The 23249-nt window shown below is 53.3% G+C and overlaps 9 protein-coding genes across 9 annotated transcripts; 4 read left to right on the forward strand and 5 right to left on the reverse strand.

The window, feature by feature from the left end:
• Positions 1–95: 95 nt before the first annotated feature.
• Positions 96–3401, reverse strand: LAESUDRAFT_740504 (alpha/beta-hydrolase). Its single transcript, XM_040911084.1, has 16 exons — positions 3000–3401; positions 2426–2948; positions 2263–2376; positions 2059–2204; positions 1922–2006; positions 1389–1869; positions 1284–1334; positions 1166–1231; positions 1023–1114; positions 899–954; positions 784–844; positions 686–733; positions 574–632; positions 401–517; positions 280–348; positions 96–220 (listed from the first exon to the last, which is right to left on the reverse strand). Exons 1-16 carry the CDS (start codon positions 3242–3244, stop codon positions 160–162), a joined length of 2274 nt encoding a protein of 757 aa, XP_040769549.1. The 5' UTR covers positions 3245–3401; the 3' UTR covers positions 96–159.
• A 275-nt stretch (positions 3402–3676) lies between these two features.
• On the forward strand, positions 3677–5222 carry LAESUDRAFT_641335 (26S proteasome subunit P45; the record flags this gene model as incomplete). The annotated part of the gene is made up of 6 exons (XM_040903653.1): positions 3677–3796; positions 3844–3969; positions 4018–4417; positions 4474–4766; positions 4820–5117; positions 5182–5222. 6 exons carry the CDS (start codon positions 3677–3679, stop codon positions 5220–5222), a joined length of 1278 nt encoding a protein of 425 aa, XP_040769550.1.
• Positions 5223–5762: 540 nt separating this feature from the next.
• LAESUDRAFT_719846 (uncharacterized protein) lies at positions 5763–6898 on the forward strand. The gene is made up of 4 exons (XM_040907700.1): positions 5763–5989; positions 6077–6334; positions 6391–6533; positions 6596–6898. The coding sequence occupies exons 1-4, from the start codon at positions 5977–5979 to the stop codon at positions 6659–6661; spliced, it is 480 nt and encodes a 159-aa protein (XP_040769551.1). The 5' UTR covers positions 5763–5976; the 3' UTR covers positions 6662–6898.
• A 120-nt stretch (positions 6899–7018) lies between these two features.
• LAESUDRAFT_670059 (NuA4-domain-containing protein) lies at positions 7019–7694 on the forward strand (the record flags this gene model as incomplete). Its single annotated transcript, XM_040905425.1, has 3 exons — positions 7019–7123; positions 7176–7361; positions 7419–7694. The coding sequence occupies 3 exons, from the start codon at positions 7019–7021 to the stop codon at positions 7692–7694; spliced, it is 567 nt and encodes a 188-aa protein (XP_040769552.1).
• A 156-nt stretch (positions 7695–7850) lies between these two features.
• On the reverse strand, positions 7851–8717 carry LAESUDRAFT_754451 (exosome complex exonuclease RRP40; the record flags this gene model as incomplete). Its single annotated transcript, XM_040911887.1, has 4 exons — positions 7851–8061; positions 8117–8268; positions 8325–8474; positions 8535–8717. The coding sequence occupies 4 exons, from the start codon at positions 8715–8717 to the stop codon at positions 7851–7853; spliced, it is 696 nt and encodes a 231-aa protein (XP_040769553.1).
• On the reverse strand, positions 8671–10403 carry LAESUDRAFT_775996 (VAMP-associated protein; the record flags this gene model as incomplete). The annotated part of the gene is made up of 6 exons (XM_040913827.1): positions 8671–9703; positions 9742–9873; positions 9932–10047; positions 10103–10163; positions 10217–10308; positions 10361–10403. 6 exons carry the CDS (start codon positions 10401–10403, stop codon positions 9149–9151), a joined length of 999 nt encoding a protein of 332 aa, XP_040769554.1. The 3' UTR covers positions 8671–9148.
• A 186-nt stretch (positions 10404–10589) lies between these two features.
• Positions 10590–16085, reverse strand: LAESUDRAFT_719849 (P-loop containing nucleoside triphosphate hydrolase protein). Its single transcript, XM_040907701.1, has 24 exons — positions 15785–16085; positions 15665–15737; positions 15438–15606; positions 15208–15381; positions 14968–15151; positions 14696–14910; positions 14594–14632; positions 14456–14539; positions 13263–14402; positions 13170–13208; positions 13039–13111; positions 12827–12983; positions 12701–12774; positions 12562–12644; positions 12466–12506; positions 12105–12413; positions 11753–12051; positions 11653–11701; positions 11521–11595; positions 11337–11470; positions 11227–11282; positions 11113–11171; positions 10933–11057; positions 10590–10878 (listed from the first exon to the last, which is right to left on the reverse strand). The coding sequence occupies exons 1-24, from the start codon at positions 16012–16014 to the stop codon at positions 10767–10769; spliced, it is 3993 nt and encodes a 1330-aa protein (XP_040769555.1). The 5' UTR covers positions 16015–16085; the 3' UTR covers positions 10590–10766.
• A 3375-nt stretch (positions 16086–19460) lies between these two features.
• On the forward strand, positions 19461–21338 carry LAESUDRAFT_733834 (AGC/Akt protein kinase; the record flags this gene model as incomplete). The annotated part of the gene is made up of 5 exons (XM_040910451.1): positions 19461–19870; positions 19921–20696; positions 20753–20827; positions 20881–21122; positions 21183–21338. The coding sequence occupies 5 exons, from the start codon at positions 19461–19463 to the stop codon at positions 21336–21338; spliced, it is 1659 nt and encodes a 552-aa protein (XP_040769556.1).
• A 63-nt stretch (positions 21339–21401) lies between these two features.
• On the reverse strand, positions 21402–23170 carry LAESUDRAFT_719851 (uncharacterized protein). The gene has a single exon (XM_040907702.1). The coding sequence runs from the start codon at positions 23092–23094 to the stop codon at positions 21889–21891; it is 1206 nt and encodes a 401-aa protein (XP_040769557.1). The 5' UTR covers positions 23095–23170; the 3' UTR covers positions 21402–21888.
• Between the last annotated feature and the right edge of the window lie 79 nt (positions 23171–23249).

Here is a 23249-nt window from a genome sequence, read left to right on the forward strand (position 1 = left end):
CGTGACCGGGTCGCGGAACATGCGGACGGCTACTGCATGGTCTCCATGATGCCGTAGAGATGAATCCGCATTATCATGCAGAATCGATTTGTCCACGGCTATACATTGGCATGAGTATACACAAGCGTCTTAAGGACGCTGAGCAACGCTTCACTTCCTTCAATCATCTTCCTTCAAGTACTTGTCGAACCAACGGAACACCTCGTAGTGCCACTTCAAGCTGTCGGCAACATTTCTGGTCGGTCACAAGGATGTAATCGAAGCAGGAATTCGGCTGACCTATTCTGATGCTTCAACACCCAATGATTCTCGTCTGGGAAGATCAGCAGTCGGCTGGGAATGCCTTGCCTATACACGGTAGATCAGTCTTCCATCACGAGCGCAAGTGATGTATGCGAACTCTTGCAACGTATGGAATGCTCCAATGCCGTCGGTCTCTGGCAGGCGATAGTCCTTACTACCGTGGATCACAAGCATCGGGGTGGACCACTTGTCAACGAAATTCACCGGATCGTATCTGAAGAGAGCATTCATCGACCATGTGGAACGACAGACATCGAGTAAACAGCACACCTAGCCAATATCTCCTTCGCTTTCGCTTCCCAAGGACGTCCTCCCCATTCATTGTTGAACTGTAGCTCGGTTGGCAAATCATCATTAAAGCTACATATCACCCATTACTTACGAAGAACAATTCGTCAGTAGAATATCCGTTGTAAGTCGCAGAGAACACCTGACAGGATATGAGTTAACAATCCTTCCCATACGCGCAACATCACATACTCCATCATGACAGACCAAAGCCTTGAATCCAAATCCGTATTCCGGGTGACCTTGAATCCAGCTGTGATTTGGGATGATCAGTGCATTCACGTTGTATGATTCATTTATGACGTACTTTATAGCATATCCACCCCAACTCGCGCCGGCAGCGACGGCTCGTTCAGGATCAATCTGAAGAACGGAATTAACCAGTGAAGCGCTGTCTACCCTATTGTCAACATAGGCGGATATATGCGCACCTCCGGGTAGTTGTCGAGGATATACTTCCATCCTTTTTGCATATCGACGAACGGCTTTCCTCCCCAGTCCTCCGAGATGGCATCCGTAAACTCTAGGAAAAAGGTAAGCATGGAGATGCATATAGGCCCATTCTAACAACCACCTTGACCGAACGTTGTAGAACCAGTCGGGTTCATAGCGATTGTCACGTAGCCCTGCTGTGCGAAGACTGGAGCAGCATCAGTAATGTGCCTCTGTAATCTGCAGATAACGAACCCTACCATTCGGGTTCCATCTCGTAGACCACTGATCTTCCCAAGCACCCTGAGGACCTATTGTCTGGGGAATCAACGATTACGCAACAAAATCGACAGATATATACGAACCGCCATGGATCAACACAACGACCGGCCACTTTTTCCTGTCACCCTTCTTGAATCCGGGCGGTTTCAGGAGCCAGCCTTGCACCTTCTTGCTCTCTGCGCCTTCAAACCAGAAGTCCTCGCCCGAGTCCAAGTTCTTGGATTTGAGGGCATCCGTAGAGAACTGGGTGATCTGTTCTACCTCGACTTCGACCGACAAGCGCGATGCCATGTCGTGCAGATTGAGGTTGTCTAACCCGCGCATTACATACACGTCGTTGGGCGAAGTGAGCGAGGAGCGGGTGAAGATCAGACGTCCGTTAGGAATGACTTGAAGTCCACTTGCCGCGCCGGTAAATGTCAGTGCTACCGGATTCAGATACTCAGGCGGTAGTGATGGATCAGGGGTAGAGTGAGATGGGGTCTCAGGCAGTGGCAGAACGAACACCTTAATTCTCGCGAGATCGCCGGCGGTGAAATAGATGGCCTCTCCGTCTGTAGAGAACTAGGAAGAGTATGTCAAGTGGCAAGATCCCAGTCTGCATGCTTTTTCTTACAGCAAGTGCGTCAGGCGATCGATCCCAACATTGAGTCAACGTGTATTCAATGTCCTTCACCAAATCGTAAATGACAATCTTGGCCCTGTGACGTATAAACGTCAGTGTATGCTATTGTATGCTACGCGAGCACATGCCTATCCGCTTCGGCGCCATCTTTATCAAGCTGCAACCAAGCAGCCTTGTCGCCTTTCGCATTGAGAACGGGGCTATGCGTGGCACCATGTTTCCCAGAAGTCAACTCTTTCGGTTTCTCTTGACCGATGATATCAACAATATAGACCTGCACAGTGGTTGGGTGTTCAGCACGCAGCCATCTTTAAGTATAAGCACCACGGTACATTTTGCTTGGTGTGCCATGCGGCGGGAAGCACGGGATCCTTCGCAGTATAGATGACATGCGTGTCAGACACTTCGAAGTCGTCTGTTCCGCCGAAAGGTTCAACAGGACAGTTCTACGTGCAAGTCAACCGCCGCAGTTCCCCCAAACAGAACACAGCTTACGTGGCCAGTTCCGTTGAGCAAATTGGTGAACTCTTGACCAAGGATCCACTTATTATCAGATGCTGGTGACAGATTGACCGAGAATAGCGATGGCCTCTTGGGGCCCACCCAGGTGTCCCAGTGACGTTCATAGGTATCATCATACCCGTATGCGGAATCACCTCGGTTCTCCCAAGCTTCGTCGTTCTTCTTCACTGCTTTGAGGTCCCCGTCTGCATGCACATAATCGGAGAAAACTAGAATACCAGCACTACTGGTGTACTTGAAGTTCGACGGTGTTGATGTAGGGAATTTACCAATGAAAACAGGAGGGCCAGACACACTCAGGACACCACGGGACTCTATCTCGTATTTCACAGAGAGCGCGTAGAGGGTCGTCACTTTATCCTTATCTTCGCCTTCTTCGACAGCATGCGCGACAGTGCGCGCATCGAGCCAGAAGGCTTCGCCACCATTCGTTAGAGGGATTTCATACGGCTGCATGCTCGACTCGACCGAAGCGATGAAGATTGACTTGTGATCCCTGTAGGTTTTCGTAAAGCATCAAGGGAGAACGACTAGCAATTTTACTAACTTCTTCTCTTCCAGTGAGTATTTGCTGACTGGTACCAAGACCAAGTCCCCGGACGGATTGGCAAGTCCGGTGCCAGGTCTCGCCAACGCCACTAAGTCTTCAGGGGTAAAAGTGCTCGCGTTACCCTTGAATGCAAAGTCGGGGACGGCGGCCATGGTGGTCTGGGAGATCTTAGAGGGTGCTTCCAGGGGAACCTGTGCAGCAAGACCCAAGAGAGAAATCGGGAAGCCCGGAGGGTACCACATGGTTCCCTCGCACTCGAATTAGACGGGACTCGATAAGAGAGTGATTTGAATACGTTCGTATCGTGTACTCCAGTCTATTGAGCACCTTATGCTCGCAATGTCATCAAAGCGGGCGACGTGAGATAGAGGTTCCAGTAACGGTGAGATCGAACTCAACGATTCTGACGGGAATTATCGGACACAATTTCTTAGCCTAAGTAATGAGTAATTTATTGATATCCATAAATGGACATATATTCCCTGGTAATGCGTCATGCGTTCTGCGACGCGTACGCCCTCAACTCTACTGCCTCTTGATCCTCACCTCACCGTTCCTGTTTTCTTACCGCGCACGCCATGTCTTCAACACAACCCCCCAATCCTCCTCCGGAGAACAACAATGAGAAGAAGCCTGAGGCGTCACCCTCAGAGCCCCCCGCTGCCGGGGACGCCATGGACACTACCCCGGACCAACCTGCTGAGGAGACATGGGCGGACATCCCAGAAGAAATCGTGTCATTGGGTACAGACGAAATATTGACGCGGGCGAGATTAATAGACAACGACCTGAAGGTGATCCATCATGCTGCTGCAGTTAATGGCGCACTAACGTCCTTCAGGTGATGCGTTCAGAGACGTTGCGGCTACAACACGAACAGAATGTCATGAAGGAGAAGATCAGGGACAATGGTGAGAAGATCAAGCAGAATAAAGTACTACCATATCTTGTCGCGAACGTCGTGGAAGTGAGTTATGATTGTGCTTAGTTCACCCACTTCTGCTGACGGATGCAGATCCTGGACGTTGACCCAGAAGGCGAGGAGGACGGTGCGAATCGTGATCTAGATTCCATGCGCAAAGGCAAATGCGCAGTTATCAAGACCTCAACGCGACAGACAGTCTTCCTGCCACTCATCGGTCTCGTCCCGCCGGAGAATCTCAAGCCACAGGACCTGGTTGGTGTCAACAAGGACTCATATCTCATCCTCGATACACTGCCTGCCGAGTTCGACTCCCGTGTCAAAGCGATGGAGGTGGATGAGCGACCAACAGAGACATACACCGACATTGGTGGGCTGGAGAAGCAGATTGAGGAACTGGTCGAGGCAATTGTCCTTCCGATGGAGCAGGCGGACAAGTTCAAGACACTGGGCATCACGCCTCCAAAGGGTTGCCTCATGTACGGGGCACCAGGTAAGTCCAGCTGCTCTCCCGACATGCGATCGTTGCTTACTCATGCGTCGGTGTAGGTACGGGCAAGACGCTCATGGCTCGCGCCTGCGCTGCCCAGACGAAAGCGTGCTATCTTAAGCTTGCTGGGCCATCACTGGTGCAAATGTTCATCGGCGACGGTGCCAAGCTTGTGCGAGATGCTTTCGAGTTAGCGAAGGAGAAGGCGCCAGCAATCATCTTCATCGACGAGCTTGACGCTATTGGTACCAAGCGTTTCGACTCGGAGAAGAGCGGAGACCGTGAGGTGCAGAGAACGATGTTGGAGCTATTGAACCAGCTCGACGGTTTCAGCAGCGATGAGCGGATCAAGGTATGTGCGCATTCCGCGTGGCACATCTTCTCATTCTAATGCCAACTCCGCAGGTCATTGCTGCGACAAATCGTATCGATATCCTTGACCCTGCTCTGCTCCGGTCAGGACGTCTGGACAGGAAGATTGAATTCCCGCTTCCGAATGAGACCGCTCGGGCACGCATTCTCGAAATCCATTCAAGAAAGATGGCCTGCTCACCGGACGTCAATTACGAAGAGCTTGCACGGAGTACGGATGAGTTTAACGGTGCACAGTTGAAGGCGGTGTGTGTGGAGGCCGGCATGATTGCTCTGCGGGAAGGAGCGACCAAGTTGACCCATGAGCACTTCTTGAGCGGCATAGCTGAAGGTGAGCTCTCACTAAGTGCGTATCTGGTTGTGACTCCCGTCTCATCACCCTTTGCCCTGAACAGTCCAGAGCAAGAAGAAGAACGATCTTGTCTACTTTATATAGTCTGTGCACGTTGTGTCGTATTCCTTTGGCGTGTATGCATGATACCTTCTCTCACAAGACGTTGATCTCTGACCTGTCGGGAGATATGCCGTTTCTGCCTATCGTTTCCTTTCATCGTCTGGAATATTCTCCACCCTTCATCGGACTGGGTTTGGCCCTAGGTGAGTCTCACACCCACGTTGCACGCATCTTCGCTGAGCACATCCGAATAAAGTTCAGGGGAGAAGAGCCCTTTGTGTGAGACTCAGTCCCTCGACAGTTAAACATCTTCTGCGGAGGATGAGTGACGTCTCCTATATGTTTTCTACTGCTGATCGTCCATTGGGTTGGGATTGTAAGAGTTCTATCGCCAGCGCCGCAAGGACAGTTCGAGTGATTGAGCATCTGGCAACCATTCGCCCAGTTGTATGTCACAGGCATATCAGTGGTTCTTGAGAAGGAGAAGCTTGGGGAGCCAATATTTAGCTTCGAATCCACCTGCAGCCTGTGAAGCAGCACCGTTTGAACCTCCGCTGCTATGTTTTGCTTTCCGCTCATGCCACATCGGTGCGCCTAGCCTGTTAGACTGTATGCCGCTCCTATGACGAAACCAGTTTCACGGGTAGAGAGACTGGTCCCAAGATCGTGCATCAGTCGCCGCCGGGACCGCGGGCCCATCGCACCTCACGGAGCCAGTCTCGGGTTTGGCGCCCCACCTCCACGATGAGCCTTGCATCTTCTTTGGTAATTCTTGACCGTTTGGTCCCGAAATCCGATGATGTATAAAGGCGAGTTGTGCCCCGTCAGCCGGATCATCACAACACATTTATTATCCTGCAATCCGCACCTTTACACAATGCGGACGGCCTTCACAGGACTACTGCTACTTCTCTTCGCCATAATTGCCTCTGTGCTGGCAGGCACTCCTGGTACGATCAGCGAGCCAGCGTCTTGGACGAAGATCGCCCCGGGTGCCACGTTCAACTTCTCGTACAACATCCGCGCCGACTATTGCAAGTCAAGTTATGCATACTCAGTTTACCTGGTCACAGAGCAGCCTTCATCTCTTGCTCCCGCGGATTTGTTTATGAGTGGCTACTACTATGGGAGGTATGACGCAGAGAACTACCCTGGTGAGCTCCTTGTCTCTCCCTCGGCCTGTCGGTTTTGCTGACCTGCTCTGATCAAGCTGTCCCATATCCGACAAACCCGGCTCCCCCCAATTTAACTATGCCAGACTTCTCCCGCGCTCAAGGCGGGTTCGGTGGCGGCAAGACTGCCTCCAACGCCACATTCTATATGACGGTGTTAGAAGAATGGGACACGTGCGAGGTACGTGATAGACCAAGTTGTTTCGGATTTATGATGTAAATGAACGAATGTATGATGTCTAGGGCACGGTGGGCAGAATGATTGGCATGGCGTCCAACCCGATTATCTATAATGCCACGTCGTATTGAAGGCATTTCTGATGCGCGAACAGTAATTCGGATGTATCATTGTTATTCTGAATCGGACTATGGACTGCCGTCGAAAGATGGATTGTACACCATTTCTTTAGGGTGGACGAACAATTGTGGACGTTCCGATGTGTGGCGCCACCCGTCGTAGCTGCGCTGTACTCTACTCACGCGATACGTACCATACTGTACTAGTATTAGTTAATGGACATGGTCCGGAAAGCCGTTTCTCTCCGTTCAATAACCTTCATAAGCACGGAGGAGTGGCACCAGGCGGGAAACGCCTTAGCCACGTGTTTCGACCAACGCCACCCTCTCAGTGAGCGCGTTAGCATCCGCCTTCCCCCTCCGCTAGTCATGTCGGGCGATGCGCCCACTCCGGAGGACAAGGCTAGATATGATGCAGCGCGAAAAGAGCTCATGCAGGCATTGACAAAGCGGCGCAACATCGACAAGCAGCTGGTGCGCATTGCCCCATTTCTCCTGAACATGAGACACTCATTCCGATGTACAGGCAGCACTGGAGGTGCAGATATACAACCTCGAGGCGTCATATCTGACAGAGACTGCCGCGCATAGCGGAGGAAATATCATACATGGCTTTGAGGGTTATCTCAAAAACCCCACGGGAGGCAGGAAGAAGTATGAAGTCACCGACGCCGATCGTATGTTCTCTCAGAGCAGCGTGACATACAGGAAGGTGCGAGCCTCTTGAATGTTCCTTCCGGTCATAACGGTGGATATTTCATGTGTTTAGTCGCTCGATCTTGCCGGAGAAGGCGAAGAGTCCGCCGCCACGGCGGACGACCATTCTCGTATGTCCACACCTGGCATCACCACTGTCATCCTCCCGCCATCAACCAGACCACCAGATCTCACCCCGGCACAGCACAAGAAGAACAGAGACAGAGAGTACCAACGGAAAAAGCGGGCTAGTGCGCGGAACGCTGGGACACCGATGAGCGAGGACGAGAGTGTTTCAGGCTCTGGGAGGAGACCTTCGAAGAGGGCACGTTTGGGTGACGAAGACTGACCAGTCCGGACGAATCTCGAGCTTGCCTGCTCCATCACATGGCTATATACCCGTTCCAGAGAGGATTCGTTGTTATCGTATAGTATGTACAGTAGTATCGTCGCGCCAAGTGTACTGCACATATACTGACGATATGATATAACTATAATACACGTATCAGATATCCAGTGTACCCAAGAATTTCTTCACCCCGGCCTCGTCCATCCCGCCCCCATCGGGGTCTACAGCTTCGATGCACCGAGAGACGGCAATGATGTGTTTTGCATCCTGTGCATTCACCCACACGCGTCCATTCAACCCGACGGCAGTTTCAAGCGGGAATTTCGAGCCTAGGAGAGGGAGTAGGAAATGCTTTGGGTCCAACAGTCTGTCAGGGAGATGAGCATGCGTGCAACGGGACAAGCAGCTGCGACGATACGCACAGTCGACACATCTTGAGACTGCATTGGACGAGAAAACCGCCTTTGAGCTCTCCAAAGCCTTCCGCTTTGTGAGTCTGTGCGTCGAAGCATTCCAATTCTGGTTCCATATCTTTGTGTGCGAGCGACACTCGGGCGTAAAGCAGCGACCCGACCTGCGAGATACAGTGTGAGCATACACTGCACGCAATGAGATGAATGAAGCACACACCTTCAAGTTGGGTCTATTCCGTTTTGTGGCCCCCTCGAATGCGAGCCCGTCCAGAGCCGCCATATGCGCAGAATCGATGTCCACCCTCCAGTTCTCTCCACTGCGGGAGATGACCATCCCAACGACCGCCTCATTCGCGCTCGGGATGTACTGCCTTCCCCTCTATCAGAACTGACATACTCAAACACTGAAAGCAATGCATGCGCTCACCCGTCGAGAGTTACTATCTACGAACCACTCCTTTCGCTTCGTGATATGCTTGAGCTCGCCAGCGCGAGTCGACATGATGTACGACTCTCCATCGGAGCTGAAGAGCTGCTCGAGGCCAGGACCGAGCCTTTTGACGTTGACCTGTTCTGCAAGAATTTGTTCTCCGGGCAAGACGAGCGTCATGGTTATGAAAGAGTGTCGACCGCGCGGACACGGCATATTAGCCATCTCACTCCACGCTCAACTCAATCGATCCAAAGTCAAGCTTTGATACAGCGTAGATACCGATAAACACATCCATCTGAATCTATTATGCAGATGGTCGAATCGAATATGAAGAGTGCACACCTCTGCTTACATATAGACATACAGGGAATAATATCAGGGCAGCGGGAATGAATGCCAAAGCAATTAATTTAGGTATGACAAGAGATGAGATCCAGGCCATGAAGCAAGGAAATGATAGCCGGAGCGAGATATCGGAAAGACAACAGGACAAATGAGATACACAACGGAATGTAAACCGACACACCATTCGATGTGCTACACAACACGGCGTTGTGTCCAACTGTTAAGGGAAAGATACGAAAACATCCGAACACGAAGAAGGCTCGTCAGAAGAATAAATATGTTGTGATGAACACGCCGAGCGCGATGACGATGACCACTTGCAGTGGGACTCCCTCGGGAGGTGCGACGGCTTCCTCGATGTACGTTCCCACCTCCGTTTCGCCATCTAGCGTGCTTCCTGCATCAGTAGTGGATAGCGGCCGTCGCCGTCTTAGTTCCGTTGACGTCGTGGAGAGGGTTGTCGGGGCTGTGCTGGGCTCGGGCATGGAGGAAATGAGGTTACGTAGACGCTCAATCTCCGCCTGTGCCTCGCGCAGCCGCGCCTGGAGGTCTGCATTCTTATTCGGTGCAGGTGCAGGTGCGGAAGATGATAGAGCAGGGGGTTGTGGTGTGAGGACGTTGACATTGACGATCCCAACGTCCGATTCAGGCGCCTCCGGCGCAGATTGCTCATCCTGGACATGAATGGTAGGCTGAGGCGGAGTAGACGATGCATCGTGGTGTTGCTCTTCTTCATGTGGCTGCACGCCGCTGTCTCCACTGTGTTCACGCTGTGCATCTCCGTTGCTCGAAGGATGCGTCCGAACTGTGCCGTAGTTCTACCACATGAAATTCAGCAGGAAAGCCTCCTACAAACGAAAATGTCGCCCACATTTTCAATGCCATGGGAGGCTGGCCCCTCATCCTCTTCCGGTACCGTCTGACCTTCTGGCGGCAAGTACGCCACCCTGATCTTCTGCGAGTGTACCTCCTCCGAGTTCTCGTTCCACTATATGATACGTCTAAGGGTTGATTGCAAATTGCTGAAGGGAATATATGGATCGTACGATATCCTGCACCGGCATTGTCTCCTTGTCATGAGTGATGGTTGTGCTCTGAATCAGAAACTTGTCCTTGCACTTGATGTTCAGGGGTGGCTCCTCCTTCATCGCCTGCAACATGACTAGGGGCAGCACGACGCTCAGCGACGCCCAATATTAGTTACGGCATCACACTACCTTGCACTTCAACGGTCTCTCCGGGTTCCACTCTCCCGGAATTTGGGCGTACGCAGTACACCTAGCTCCAGCCCAGTCAGAAGAACGAACATGCTCGCCATGAGGTGGAGGCACCTTTGGTGCAGTCGTTTTGACTTTGAACGCAACCGGTTGCGCATTGGGATTGGTAATCGCAAGCGACTGCTTGACGTGTTGTGTGAGGGGTCCTATAGGGGTGTATGAGCGTTGTTCAGCACGCAATGCACCGCCCCGACGCACTGTGGAAGCCGAGGGTAACGCTCGGGCTGAGCTGGACAGACATTTTGGCGCGAGGGATTGGGGATAAGCAGAGTTGAGGTATGATAGTGATGACGGTGGCAGAACGCGTCGGTCCTGTTTTGTGCGGAGACTACCGAGCCTCACTCACGCCTGCTGTCTTCTCTTTTGCGCATTTCGGGGAAACTGCCACTCTGAAACATTGGGTATCACAATGAGCTGCGTACAAATGCCTCGTGCTGTATGCGTGGATAGTCGTAATCTAAATGTACAAAGCGTGGGTAACAACCAACGGACGGATATCAAGAGCCTACGAAAGCTAATGCCGATTATAAGGAGACTAAAAATCCGTTACTGCTATATAACCATGGTATCATAATGTCCAATCCCCAAAATGTCTCGTCACACTTTACTTCTTGCTGAGGGCTTGCAGCTGCACATACTCATAGTACCCACCCTTGAGCGCAAGAAGCTCATCGTGGGTTCCCGCCTCGCTGACTGCACCGTCCTTGATGAAATATCTGCAAAAACAATCAAAACGTGCTTCCAAACATCGCCTATGGGGTAAAACTTACATCCGGTTAGCATTCTGGATGGTCGACAGCCGATGCGCGATGGCGATCGTCGTTCTGCCCTTGGCTGCCCTGTCTAGCGCTTCTTGCACAACCTTCTCTGAATTCGAATCAAGTGCGGACGTGGCCTAGATAAGCAGTAGTCAATGCCTCGTGTCAATGAAACCATGGGCGTAATCCTACCTCGTCGAGCAGCAACACCTTGGGGTTCCGGAGCAGGGCACGTGCAATCGCAATACGCTCTGGCGGAGATATTATGAGTCACAAAACATGAGGGAAAACACGCATGATACATACGCTTCTGACCGCCAGACAGCTGCGAGCCCTTGCCACCAACTTCCGTGTCGAAGCCCCTGTTAGGAACGGTAAGCGTCGCTCAGCGCACCAGCCTCATGAAACAAACTCACTGAGGCAAGCTTTGGATGAAGTCCAAGATGTTGGCGTTGCGGCATGCTGCCTCAATCTCCTCTTGTGTGATCTCAGACTGAGGTTTAACAGCACCGAGCAGGATATTGAAGCGGATTGTGCCAGAGTAGAGAGTCTGCGAAGTTTTGAGTCATAAGAAGATAACCTGACAGTAATGTCACTTACCGGCTCTTGAGAGACCAACGCGATGTGCTTTCGGTATTCAGAGACATTGTATTTGGTAACAGGCTGTTCATCAAGCTATCGAGAAGAGCATAATCAGTATCACAATGTCGTGCGACGAACAGATATACTAACATAGATGGTTCCCATGAGAGGGTCATAGAATCGTTCGATCAGTTGAATCCTGCAGGAATGTCAAACTCGATGCGACTATTCACGTTACCATAAAACTCACGTGGTACTCTTCCCGCATCCACTAGCGCCAACAAGCGCAACGTATGTGCCAGGCTCAACTGTCAGGTTCAGGTCGCGCAACACGCGCACACCAGGTCGGGTCGGGTAGCGGAAGTGCACGTTTTCGAACCGGATCCTACCCACGACGTCTCCCGGAATCTCGCCTTCCGTCGACTCAGCGTCGATCTCAGGCATCGAGTCCAGAAGTGTAATGACGTCCGCAGCAGCACCCTTGGCAGAAGAAATATCAGGGACGAACGAGAACACGTTTCCAGCCTGGATAGCGCTGAACGTAGTGCTCTATACGGCACGATTTCAGACGGACTGCGCGAATCAGATATTCCGGTGCTTACCATGAGGCCGACGAAGAATTGGAAGGTAGATAATTCTCCAGAAGAGACGAGACGCGAGCCGTACCAGAATATGAGCGCGATGACATAGAACGACATGGATTGGGAGAGAGCATAGATGGCGTTACTATAGATGGCTTTTCTGTTAGAGTTGCGAAGCGGTTCTTCCAAGCTCTCGCTGTAGAGACGAAGGCAATCATCCTCGCGGATCAGAGAAGCGACGGTGCGGATAGCACCCGCGGCTTCGCAGGCAAGCTGCGCGGACTGCTCGTGGGCGTGTTTGTTCTGTTGATCCTTCAAGACGACGACACGCTACAGCAGTATTGTCAGTGAAGATGCCAGGAAGGACCTCAGTAACACCCACCAAACGGATGTAACCTGCTGAAAAAAGCACAGGCGTGCAAGCTGAAGACATGCGTTAGCCACATGCACTCCACCAACACAGCGGGAAAATTCTTACCAAGACCAACGAGACCGAGCTTCCAAGCAAAGATCAGGCCAATGATAGTTCCTGTGACAAGCGTGGCACATGACTGGACGATGCTGTTTGCGCGGACTCAGTGAGCAGCTAATGCTATGCGAAATGAATGCATACGTACGCTCCCAAAGTGACACCGGCCAAACCATTCACCTTCTGGGGGTTATCACTGAGGTTAGACGTAAGTTGACCAGTCTGCATTGGGCTCTATCAGCAAAATTCTGAGAACAAGCGCTTCTACACTTACGTTGTTCTCGTCCTTGTCGAAAAATTCGATGTCTTGCCTCACGACCGCACGGAAGCTCAGTGAACGGATTTTATTCGTGAGCAAGCCAGCGGAAGACGCAAAGTAGAAGTTCTGGAATCCAATGGCCATGGCCGAGAGGATCGCAATGATGAAGAACCTTTAAAAACAGAAATCAACGAATCATCCCACTACCGTCGAATAAATTATCTGACCATAGCGCAACACGATCACCGTTATGCCGACGGGTGTGCTCATCGGTATCCGAGAAACCGCTGATACCCTTAGCTACACGAGAAACGACGTTTGAGTACCTCGCAACAGTTGACTGCCGATGAAAACGTACCATATACGATACCGAATGCAGGATACGTGGCGCCGTTGCCTACCGAACAATCGTCAAGCAGGGAATTAACGCCAAGGGCTGAAGGACACTCACCAATAGCCGCAATAGCCCCAAACATATACAATTTCCAATTTTCGCGGTTGATGCCAAAGAACCTGCGCAAGAGGTACCACATCCCATACTCGCGGTGCTCAGCCTTCTCCTTATTTCGCTGCTCCAATATTTGTGAAGCAAGCGACCGGCCGGACTTGGAGCGCGAAAGCGGCACCTCCGCCTCCGCCGCCTTCTCATAGTCCTCGATCTCTTCGTCATCGCTCGCAGCCGTCTGGCTGTCGGTCTCTTCGTTCCCCCGCTTCTCGCGTGCATCACGCAGCCTCTGCGCGGCGACAAGTCGCGAATACGGCCCGTTCTCATCTTGCAGCAGCTGCTGATGCGTGCCAGACTCGAGCACGAGCCCGTCTCCCATCACGTAAATGCAGTCCGCATCCTTGATCGTCGAGAGTCGGTGCGCAATCGTGATCGTTGTACGCCCAGCTGCGGCCTTGTCCAGCGCATTCTGCACGATACCCTCACTCTGCGTGTCCAGGGCACTCGTGGCCTCGTCGAGGAGGAGGACCTTCGGGTCGGAGACAATAGCACGCGCGATTGCAATACGCTGTTTCTGGCCACCTGAAAGCAAGAACCCACGCTCGCCGACCATCGTGTCATAGCTGAGCGGCAGCTTGGTGATGAAACCGTCCGCATTTGCTTTGATGCATGCTTCCTTGATCAGTGCCATCTTTTCATCGTCAGAAGCGTGTTCCCATTTCGTGCCGATGAGACCATGAGCGACATTGCCCTTGATGGTGGTAGCGAAAAGCGTGGGCTCCTGAGACACAAGACCGATTTGGCTTCGCAACCATCTGAGGTTAAGGTCCTTGAGATTGATGCCATCGAGCTTGACAGCGCCTTCCAATGGGTCGTAGAACCGCTCCACAAGAGAGATGACGGTCGACTTTCCGGAACCAGATGCACCGACAAGCGCCGTGGTCTTCCCTGCAGGGAACGTGACCGAGAGATCCTTCACGATGCGAACGTCCGGGCGGGAAGGGTAGTTGAATTTGACATGCTCCAAGGTGATCTCGCCCACGCAATTCTCGGGCTTGAGACCATCCTCGTTCTGGGAGTCGATATCCGGCACACGGTCGATAGTAGCATACAGCTTCGCCGCGGCACCCAGTCCATGTGTGATAGCTGCAAGCGAACATTCAGCTGAAGACATAATGGAACGCAGACAGGAACTATACCTTGCATCTCCGGCGCTAACAATGCGAGAGAGAAGGAACCGATGAGGATAGCCAGGATGACATTGACAACCTTTCCCGCGTCCGCTACGAACAACTGTCAATATGCAGCCATCAGAAGTACTCGCACGGAATACGTACCGCGACCCTCATCAATGAGCGTGGTACCAAAGTCGAATGCTACAGGCGCGCAAGTCTATCAGACATCACCACATCAAAGAAGCCCAACTGCCACGAACTCACCCAATGCGTAACCTCCATAGATGACGAAGAAGAACGTGGCAAGACCACATCCGTGCCAGACTGCAGCCTTCATGTCTGCAGTGCGGGCCTTGAAGATGTGCGAATCATACCTCTCAGCGAGAACCTTCTGGTTGCCGAAGGCCTGCGCGGTACGGACAGTCGAGAAGACCTCCTCGGCGAGTGTTCCACCGTCTGCCACGTGCGCGAGAGACAGTCTACCCAGGAGTCAGTTCGTATATGCGCCAACTTGGAGTGAAGAAGGCTGTGCGTACTGCATGTAACCCGAGATAAATTTATTCATGATACCACCGGTAAGGGCAATGCATGGGAGCATCGAGGACAGCGCGAGGGCCAGCCGCCATTCACGGATGTATGCCAAGACGAAACCAGTGACAAAAGCGGCAAAGAAGTTGACCACGATGGCGACCTTCTCCGATATACCTTGCTGAACCAAGTCTGCCAATATACGCGTTCAGAAGAGCAGTAAGGGGCGACAGGGCTTCATAACTCACGAGTATCCGTCTGGATGCGCGTCGCCACCTCACCGGCGCCAACGTTGTCGAAGAAAGCAATGTCCTGCCGGAGCACAGCCTGCAAGTAGCGTTCGCGAATTCGCTTAGCATTGACCTCGCCGGTGTACACCCATGCTGTCATGTAAATATACGTGCAAACGAACATGCCGACACCTGACATAGGGTAAGCATGGAACCTTCGACGGAAGTGCAACAATTCGCAGGCGTACCAATATAGACCAAATACGACGCGTCATTCGCGGCGGTATGCCGGAAATGACTGGCAGCTGCAGGCAACTCGTCTGTAGCAGTAGAGTTGCCTGACTTTGCCTCCGCGGCGGTTGTACCAAACGTGACGAACGCTTCCGTCAAATTACCGAAGAGCAAACTCATGAGAGGCTAAATTGCCGGGTTTGTCAACGAGCTGCTCAACGCTGTACAAGGAGCATGCACTCACCTGCGCTGCACCAGCTGCTGCTGCTGCGACAAGACCGACGATGTTCATACTGATTTCTCTCCTCGTGGCAAACCTGCGAGGGGATAAGACGGGCATTCGCAAGGAGCTCGAACAACGTACCGAAACATCGAGAAAAATGAGACGGCCTTTGCGGGCTCGGTCTCGTCTTTCTTCGCATCCTCTACGATGGCCGCAGAGCCAGGGGCATCGAGGTGCGCCTGCTTCTCATCTCTGGGGTCAACGGCGCTCTGCGGCCGCGAAACATCGCCCCCTTTCTCTGAAATTGCCATCGAGGAACGGGCATCGGGACTCTTCTCTCTCACAGAGCCGTCGTTGAAGGAGGCGGCCATGGCCTGCGGGAGCCAGGTGCGGTGGGAGAATAGGGCTCACGTCGAGTGAAGTGTACGACGGAGAGAGGCGAATAATGTACCGGCGCTTGCGGGGCACATGAAGCCCAGCCTTATATTCTGTGATACGACGTGCCTATTCTTGGCAGGTGGCGCTTGAGCGAAGCGTGGGGAACACGCAAGCTCGCAGGTGGCGGACGTTTCCTCGCGGCATTGCGCCGTGTCTCAACGTCTTCGCTCACGACCGCTCGCACGCCAGCCTTTCCCCACACACAGGCTCAAAGCAGCCATTCGACTGCGTGTTTTGCAGGATACTCTCATGCTCACACGAGCTGGTGGGCGGTGTCTGGCGCTGCATACGTTGGCGGGACGCACACCCGCTTACGATAAGCATTTTACGCTGGCCAATCCCGGCCCGATCGTGGATCTGGCTTGGTTCCTGACGGTCGCCTGTTGATTTTGGCCATTCTGTCCTCCAATCTGCACTTGACCTCCCTGCAGTTTGAGCGACGCAGTGTCTCGGACATTGCAGGCCTCCGCTTTACGTCCGGGATGAAAATGCGGCGCTTGCAATTTGCCAGATCGCTCATGCATGCTGCGAACGCTCGGCTACTTAACTGATGTCAAAGTCCGCACTAAATCGAGTTCGGCCAAGCCCCGATCGAGATTGGGAATTTAACCTGCCGTGGTATTTCGCGTCCGCTCGGCGGGGCGACTGGGGTCGATATGATACACGGCGATCTTACATGCAAGATTATTAGCAGTAAACAAATTCCGGCAAGTGGAACATACACAACTCATGGTGACTGGCCACTAGCATTTTGCAGGATATCATCTCGATGTTACGTGTACAGCACGAATATCGTTTCGGACGTCGTTTACCCCCCTTAACAGGCAACTGCTGCTGGCATCGTCATGACAAAGTGCATCAAGACATCCCTTAGCACAGCACGAGCCATTGAGAGTGGGGTCGATGACCGCGCCCTAAGCGCCCAGCTCATTCCCGACTCCAGCGGGCGCAGGCATCCTCATGTCCCCCTTTCCCGCAACGCCGCGTCAAGATGCATGATGGACTCAGGGCTACCGCAGCACCTAGGCCTGACTTAGTATCAGTAGGGCAATTGACTCACCCACTGACGTGCGTACGCAGCGCGGCAGCGCAACCAATGCTAGCGTGTGGTCTGGATGACTCTGCTATCGATCAATCGAAGGTATGCATTGGCACACCAGAGAATCGTTGCCTGGCGCCCAGTCTTGCCGACAACATTCGTAGTCCTGAGGAGGATAGTTCGTCCATGGCTATGTTCCGCTGTCGGAGAATATTCTCGAGTCAATTTCTGATTTCAATTGAATGGAGCGAGCGGTTCCGCGCGGGTGCGTACTAGTGTGACTCACTGTGTAGACCAGGCTCAACTATTCAAACTTCCTTGGAAATCCTATGCTCTCAGATCAGTGTTTTGTGGCAGAGCTGTCGCGCTGGGCACAGCCTGCAACATTCGACATCTTGCGCTCTACTGCTGAGCGCTGAGCGCTGAACAGATGTGCCTGTCTGATACAAAACTGTACTGGAGAACCGGGGGTGTAGTCAGAGTGAGTACCCGATTCCGTGTCGATTTCATGACCTGCAGCCATCAAGAATCGGGTCAGAATCGGCGTCAGAATCGGGCGAGAACCGGCCACTCTGACCGCCACTACTACTGGACAGAAAACGGCGCGCTCGCTGTCACTCAGCTGACCCAAAAGCCAATACCTTCCTGCATAGGTATATCGAGGTGAGGTAGTGCTAAATTTAGTTCACCAAAGATACCCTAGGAAGGCCTGTCCCCCCTCAGTCGCGCTTGTTTGCGTTCAACTCACGCTACCATGCTCAATTGCAATTACATCACGTTGACACCGGTGTGCGCGACAGCCTTTCGTGTAACTCTGCGTCGGTCCTCAGCGATTGTCCGACACAAGCAAGCCGTCTCATTCATGTAAATATATTCATCAATGTTTCTGTTCGCCTGCTCTGTCTATATATACTTATATGTGTATATGTTACTGCCTGTTCTTCGGTTGCGAGCCCGAGTTCACCTAGGTTCACCTCGACACGCAACACTCGCATCCTATACGGATCTGCGGGCGGTAGTCCACATCCGGCTTGTCAGCACGCTCACGAAAGGGTTCTGTTGCATGCCTTTCGCGGTATGACCAATGGTTAATGCTCTCTTAAGCAGGAAGAGACTCGGATCACTCCATTGGAGGCACCTGATGTCATGCATGTGGAGACCGTCGCTGTGCTGCGCCTGCGGTGGTGGATGGGCTTCATTTCTACTGGCGTGGATCAACGGCACCGGGCCGATGCCATTCAAGTAAAAATGATGACAACGGCGCACCAATAACTCATGAACGCAATCGAACACAGCGCCAGTATGTCAATTAAGGTGAAGGCACGACGTGGTTGTGAGATGTGGTTAAATTGGAATTGAAACGGTTTCTACATCAGCCAGCGAGCTCCAAAATATACAGCCTCTGGCCGTCATCTCGTAGACTATTGAGCTTCATGGTTAAGTTTAAGGACGCTCCGGAACATTTTCTGTATGGCCATGTGGAGGACATGGAGCTTGTACAAGCAGAGGCTGTCCCGCGGTGGGGTCGGAAATGCCCATTTCGGAGAAGGACCTTGAGGCGGGGAACGGATGCAAGGGTCATTCCAAGAACATGCGGGCCGCGATGGTTGCTGTGCTATGGATGGAGCGGGAGGCCTCCCGCTCGATCTGTACCAAGCTGCCAGTACGCGCCTAACGTCCGAATGATCAGTCGCTGCCCCCGTGTCAACAGTTTCCTGTAAATCTCGATGTGGAGCAGACATCTCTAAGGAGGCTAGCGAGATCTTTCCAGGGCGGAGCTCAGACATTGATATTGAAGGTGGAAGCATACAAGGATGAGAAGCTCTGCATTCCTATGCAAATATTTGGCGCAGCGCCGACGAGTATCTCTGGAATTTGAAAACCTGTAAACACGGCCTGGAGGTTTGCTCACGATTGCACACGCGAGTTCAGCACAAGAATGGAGGCGGATCAACCATGCTGCCATGCGCGACATCGGTATCACGACGACAAGCGACTGTCAAGCAACGCAACGACCGTCGAGGGAGTCCAGATGCTGCGTGCGAATCGGTAGGTATGCTATGCTGGTGTGAGTTGGACGCGCATGTCCAGCACTGGGAAGCGCCACGTCGAATGTGGGCGATGCCACGAGCACGAAGCCGTCGCGGGAGCTTCCGCGTTTGATCAACACTACGCCTTCCATACGAGGCGCATTCCTGAATATGGCAATACCTATTTTCCCCGTGATCCACATCTCTACGTCTGCATCACTACCTGACCCTACCCTCCCCGCCAGAGCTGTGCTCTGTTCCTCCCTCGACCCGACGACCCACACTCTCTGACCCTCCCCACCTTGCTACAATGACTTGGAGACCAGGCAAGAAGCAGTCCAAGGCGCTGCCAGTCGCAGAGGACGCCCAGCGATCGACCACGCCGACGCCAGGTAACCCCTCTGGCTCGCTCTCCCGCGCAGGGTTGCTGGCGATCCGAGTGCTGTGGGCCGAGGGGCTCGACCTCCCCGGCGGTGCCGCCTTCCCGCCCGCCGTCCAGGCTGCGCTGTCCTCGCAGCAGGCAAAGGCCGCTGCGTCCGTCTCGCCCTCGAGCGTGACTCAGCACAGGCTGGAGAACAGGAAGAGCAACCGGGACAGCGTGCAGCGGAAGCAGTGCTGGTGGCTCCCGTACCTCGTCATGGAGTTTGAAGTCAACCAGGTGCTCATCACGCCGCTCGGGGGTGAGATGTCCAAGCCGCTGTACATGTACGAGACGAGATTGTGAGTAGCACTATGACACGGTCTTGCCCTGTGTGTGACCATTGTTCCAGCGACGTGTCCCGCTACTCCGAGATTTCGATCCAATGCTACCTCCGGACAGAGGAACCGAAGCGCGGCGGGGATGGGATCGCAGACGACATGGGCAACGACATCTTCATGGGCGGCGTGCGGTTCACGCCCGACTTCGAGGAGTCGTCGCCGTCCGAGCAGTGGTATGACTTTGTCGGCGGCCCTGGCAGGATTCAGATTGGTGTGGCGTTCAAGCCGAGCAGCGGGCATTCGCTCACAATCGACGACTTTGAGCTCATCACCGTCATCGGAAAGGGCAGCTTTGGCAAGGTCATGCAGGTGCGGAAACGCGACACCTCGCGGATATATGCGCTCAAGACGATCCGCAAGCAACACATCGTCGAGCGCGGGGAGATCACGCACACGCTCGCGGAGCGCATGGTGCTCGCGCGGGTGAACAACCCGTTCATCGTGCCGCTCAAGTTCAGTTTCCAGTCGGAGCAGAAGCTGTACCTCGTCCTCGCTTTTGTGAACGGCGGCGAGCTCTTCCACCACCTGCAGAGGGAACAGCGCTTCAACGAGGAGCGGAGTCGGTTCTACAGTGCGGAGCTGCTGCTCGCTCTGGAGCATCTGCACGAACTCGATGTCGTATACCGTGACCTGAAACCAGAGAACATCCTCCTGGACTACACTGGCCACATTGCGTTGTGTGACTTTGGTCTCTGCAAGCTCAACATGAAGGATTCGGATACGACAAACACGTTCTGTGGTACACCAGAGTACCTTGCACCGGAAATCCTGAACGGTCAAGGATACAGTGAGCTATATGTGACCAGATGCCGTGTTTGGCCCGGAATTGACACCATGGATCAGATAAGACCATCGACTGGTGGACGCTGGGAGTTCTCCTCTACGAGATGCTGTCCGGCCTTCCTCCTTTCTACGACGGTCAGTCTTCCAATCATGCTAGTCTTACAGACCACGTACTCATCATGCAGCAGAGGTCACCGACAAGATGTATCAGAAGATCCTGACGAGCCCGCTCGTCTTTGGCGACGAGATCGGCGCAGAGGCACGCAGCATCCTCACCGGCCTCCTCACGCGCGACCCCACGCAGCGCCTCGGCGTCAACGGTGCAGACGAGATCCGCAGGCACCCATTCTTTGAGAAGAACATCGACTTCAAGCTCCTGCTCCAGAAGGAGATCCAGCCGCCGTTCAAACCGAGTGTCTCTAGCCCGGTGGTTCGTTGCTTCAAATTCAGAATGTTATCTGTTGCGTTCGCTGAGTACCGTTTTGCTCAGGATGTTTCGAACTTCGACACGGTCTTTACGGCAGAGGCGCCCCTGGACAGCGTCGTGGAGGGCTCGCAGCTCTCTCAGACCGTTCAGGCGCAGTTCGCAGGTAAGTCGCGGTCTGTCATCCGGCACCCATCATCACCCGACACTGATGGCCCATAGGTTTCTCATACGACGGCACAAACATGCCCATCAGCCCCGTCTAGAGTCGCTTCACGGTTCTCCCAAACACTCGTTGATCTAGATTCCACGCATCTACACTTCATCTACAACCTATCTATCTGCATATCACTCTGGATTTTTCGCTGTCATTTACACTAACACTCATGTTCGCTCGTTAGCTCGCGCTAACCGATAATCTGAATAGTCCTTCGTTGTTTGGTGTCGTATCGCTCCGTTCGTTGCTTGGTAGTACAACTTATTATGTTATTGATTATAATAACTGTGGACGTCTCTACATAGTACAATTGGATTATCTGGAAGTAGTCACATCTGGTCGAGCATCACTGGGCAACGAGAGAGAAAGCATTAGCGTCACGTCTCGTTGCTTAATAGTTGTAATGTCGACCGTAAGTGGCGCTCGGAACGACAGGACATACATCCCGCCTCCGCAGTGGGCCCCGCTTCCAGTCAGGACAGGTCAGGCATGATGGAAATAGCAGGTAGCAGACCTGCGGTCGCATTGTCGACATGCACACACGACAACAACGGTCTAGCCTTTCTTCAGGCTGGCGAGCACCCGTCTCCTGCTCTCCGCTTCCGCCTTCGCCAGCCTCGCAAAGCTCTTCGAGCCCCTCCCGACCAACGTCTTCATCCTACGCATCTCCTCCGTCGCCCTTATATGTTCAGCGAGAGCGGCAGCATTGTGCGTAACACGCTTCTTTGACGCCTTGTACGGTCCGACGGTCTTGGCCTTGAGACCGACACCGAGGCGATCTGACTTGAGCACGGTCGGGAGAGGTGTGAGGAGAGCGCGCGGGTTGTGCGACGACGGGGCAGCTTCGCTGGGTCCCAGCGCTAAACTAGCGGGCACAGCTCCCAGCTCCATCTTGACCTCTTCCTCAACCTCCTCCATCTTGACGTTCTCCTCGCCGTCCTCGGAATCGGAGAGGGTCAGGTCGATGATGTCCACTTCCCGCAGCTCACTGATCTCCCCGTCCGGATCGCACTTGATCTCGCGCTCTTCCTTCTTGACGACCATTCGTCCTGCTTCTCGCCTGGCTCTTATAGGAATCTGCGGAATAGGCTCCTCGACGCGAGGCCGCCGGACCACCCCAGGACCGAGGGGTTCGCCCTCGCTCCACCCGCTCTGCTGAAGCATAGTGTAGCCTCGATTATTTGGCCCCAGAGTGAGGAAGACAGGAGGAGTGTACGGCTGGTCGTTAGGAAGCGGTGGAGGCTCACGGGCAAGGATATCAGCAAGGGTAGGCGTGGGTGTCGGACAAGTAGTAGGAGGCTCTGAGCGAAGGGCTCTGGTGATGAACCAGTTATCCTTGTTTCGGCTTTCGCGCTTTCTGGATGTGGGAGCAGGAGAAGATGGTCCGACAGAGGAGGCGGCAGTAGTGCATGAAGTGGTAAAGCTGGACGCCAGTAGCGTCTCGGTCTCCTCAAGAGGCAGAGGCGCGCTCGCGCTCCGCATCAAAGACCTGTACCAGCTGCTGACGACGGTGTTGGCTTTCTCCTCTGGTGCTACTTGCAGGGTAGATGGCAAACTCATCATGTCGTTGATCTCATCGTAGGAGACAATTCCGCGAACGAATCGAGGTGCTGCTGCAAGGCGGCGCTGTGCGCCGAAAGATGACTCTGTCTGCCATGCGTCCTTCTCTTCTTCCTCTGGGATCTGACCGGCCTCCTGCTCGAGTTGAGGCCGTTCTGCAGGGTCATAGTGTGAGTAAATGTAGTGAGTGACTGTAGCCATGATGCATGATGGAGGGAGACGAGAATGAGTGCGGTGGCGGAACGGTGGCGGAGATGACATATAATTCCCACGCTGACTAATATGGGTGTATGCTCGTTAAAGTTCTACTGGGCTTGACTGTACATTGAATGTTCGATTGTATTACTGGGTATATA

Source organism: Laetiporus sulphureus (assembly GCF_001632365.1).
Source record: "Laetiporus sulphureus 93-53 unplaced genomic scaffold LAESUscaffold_2, whole genome shotgun sequence".
In the NCBI taxonomy this organism is placed as follows: domain Eukaryota; kingdom Fungi; phylum Basidiomycota; class Agaricomycetes; order Polyporales; family Laetiporaceae; genus Laetiporus; species Laetiporus sulphureus.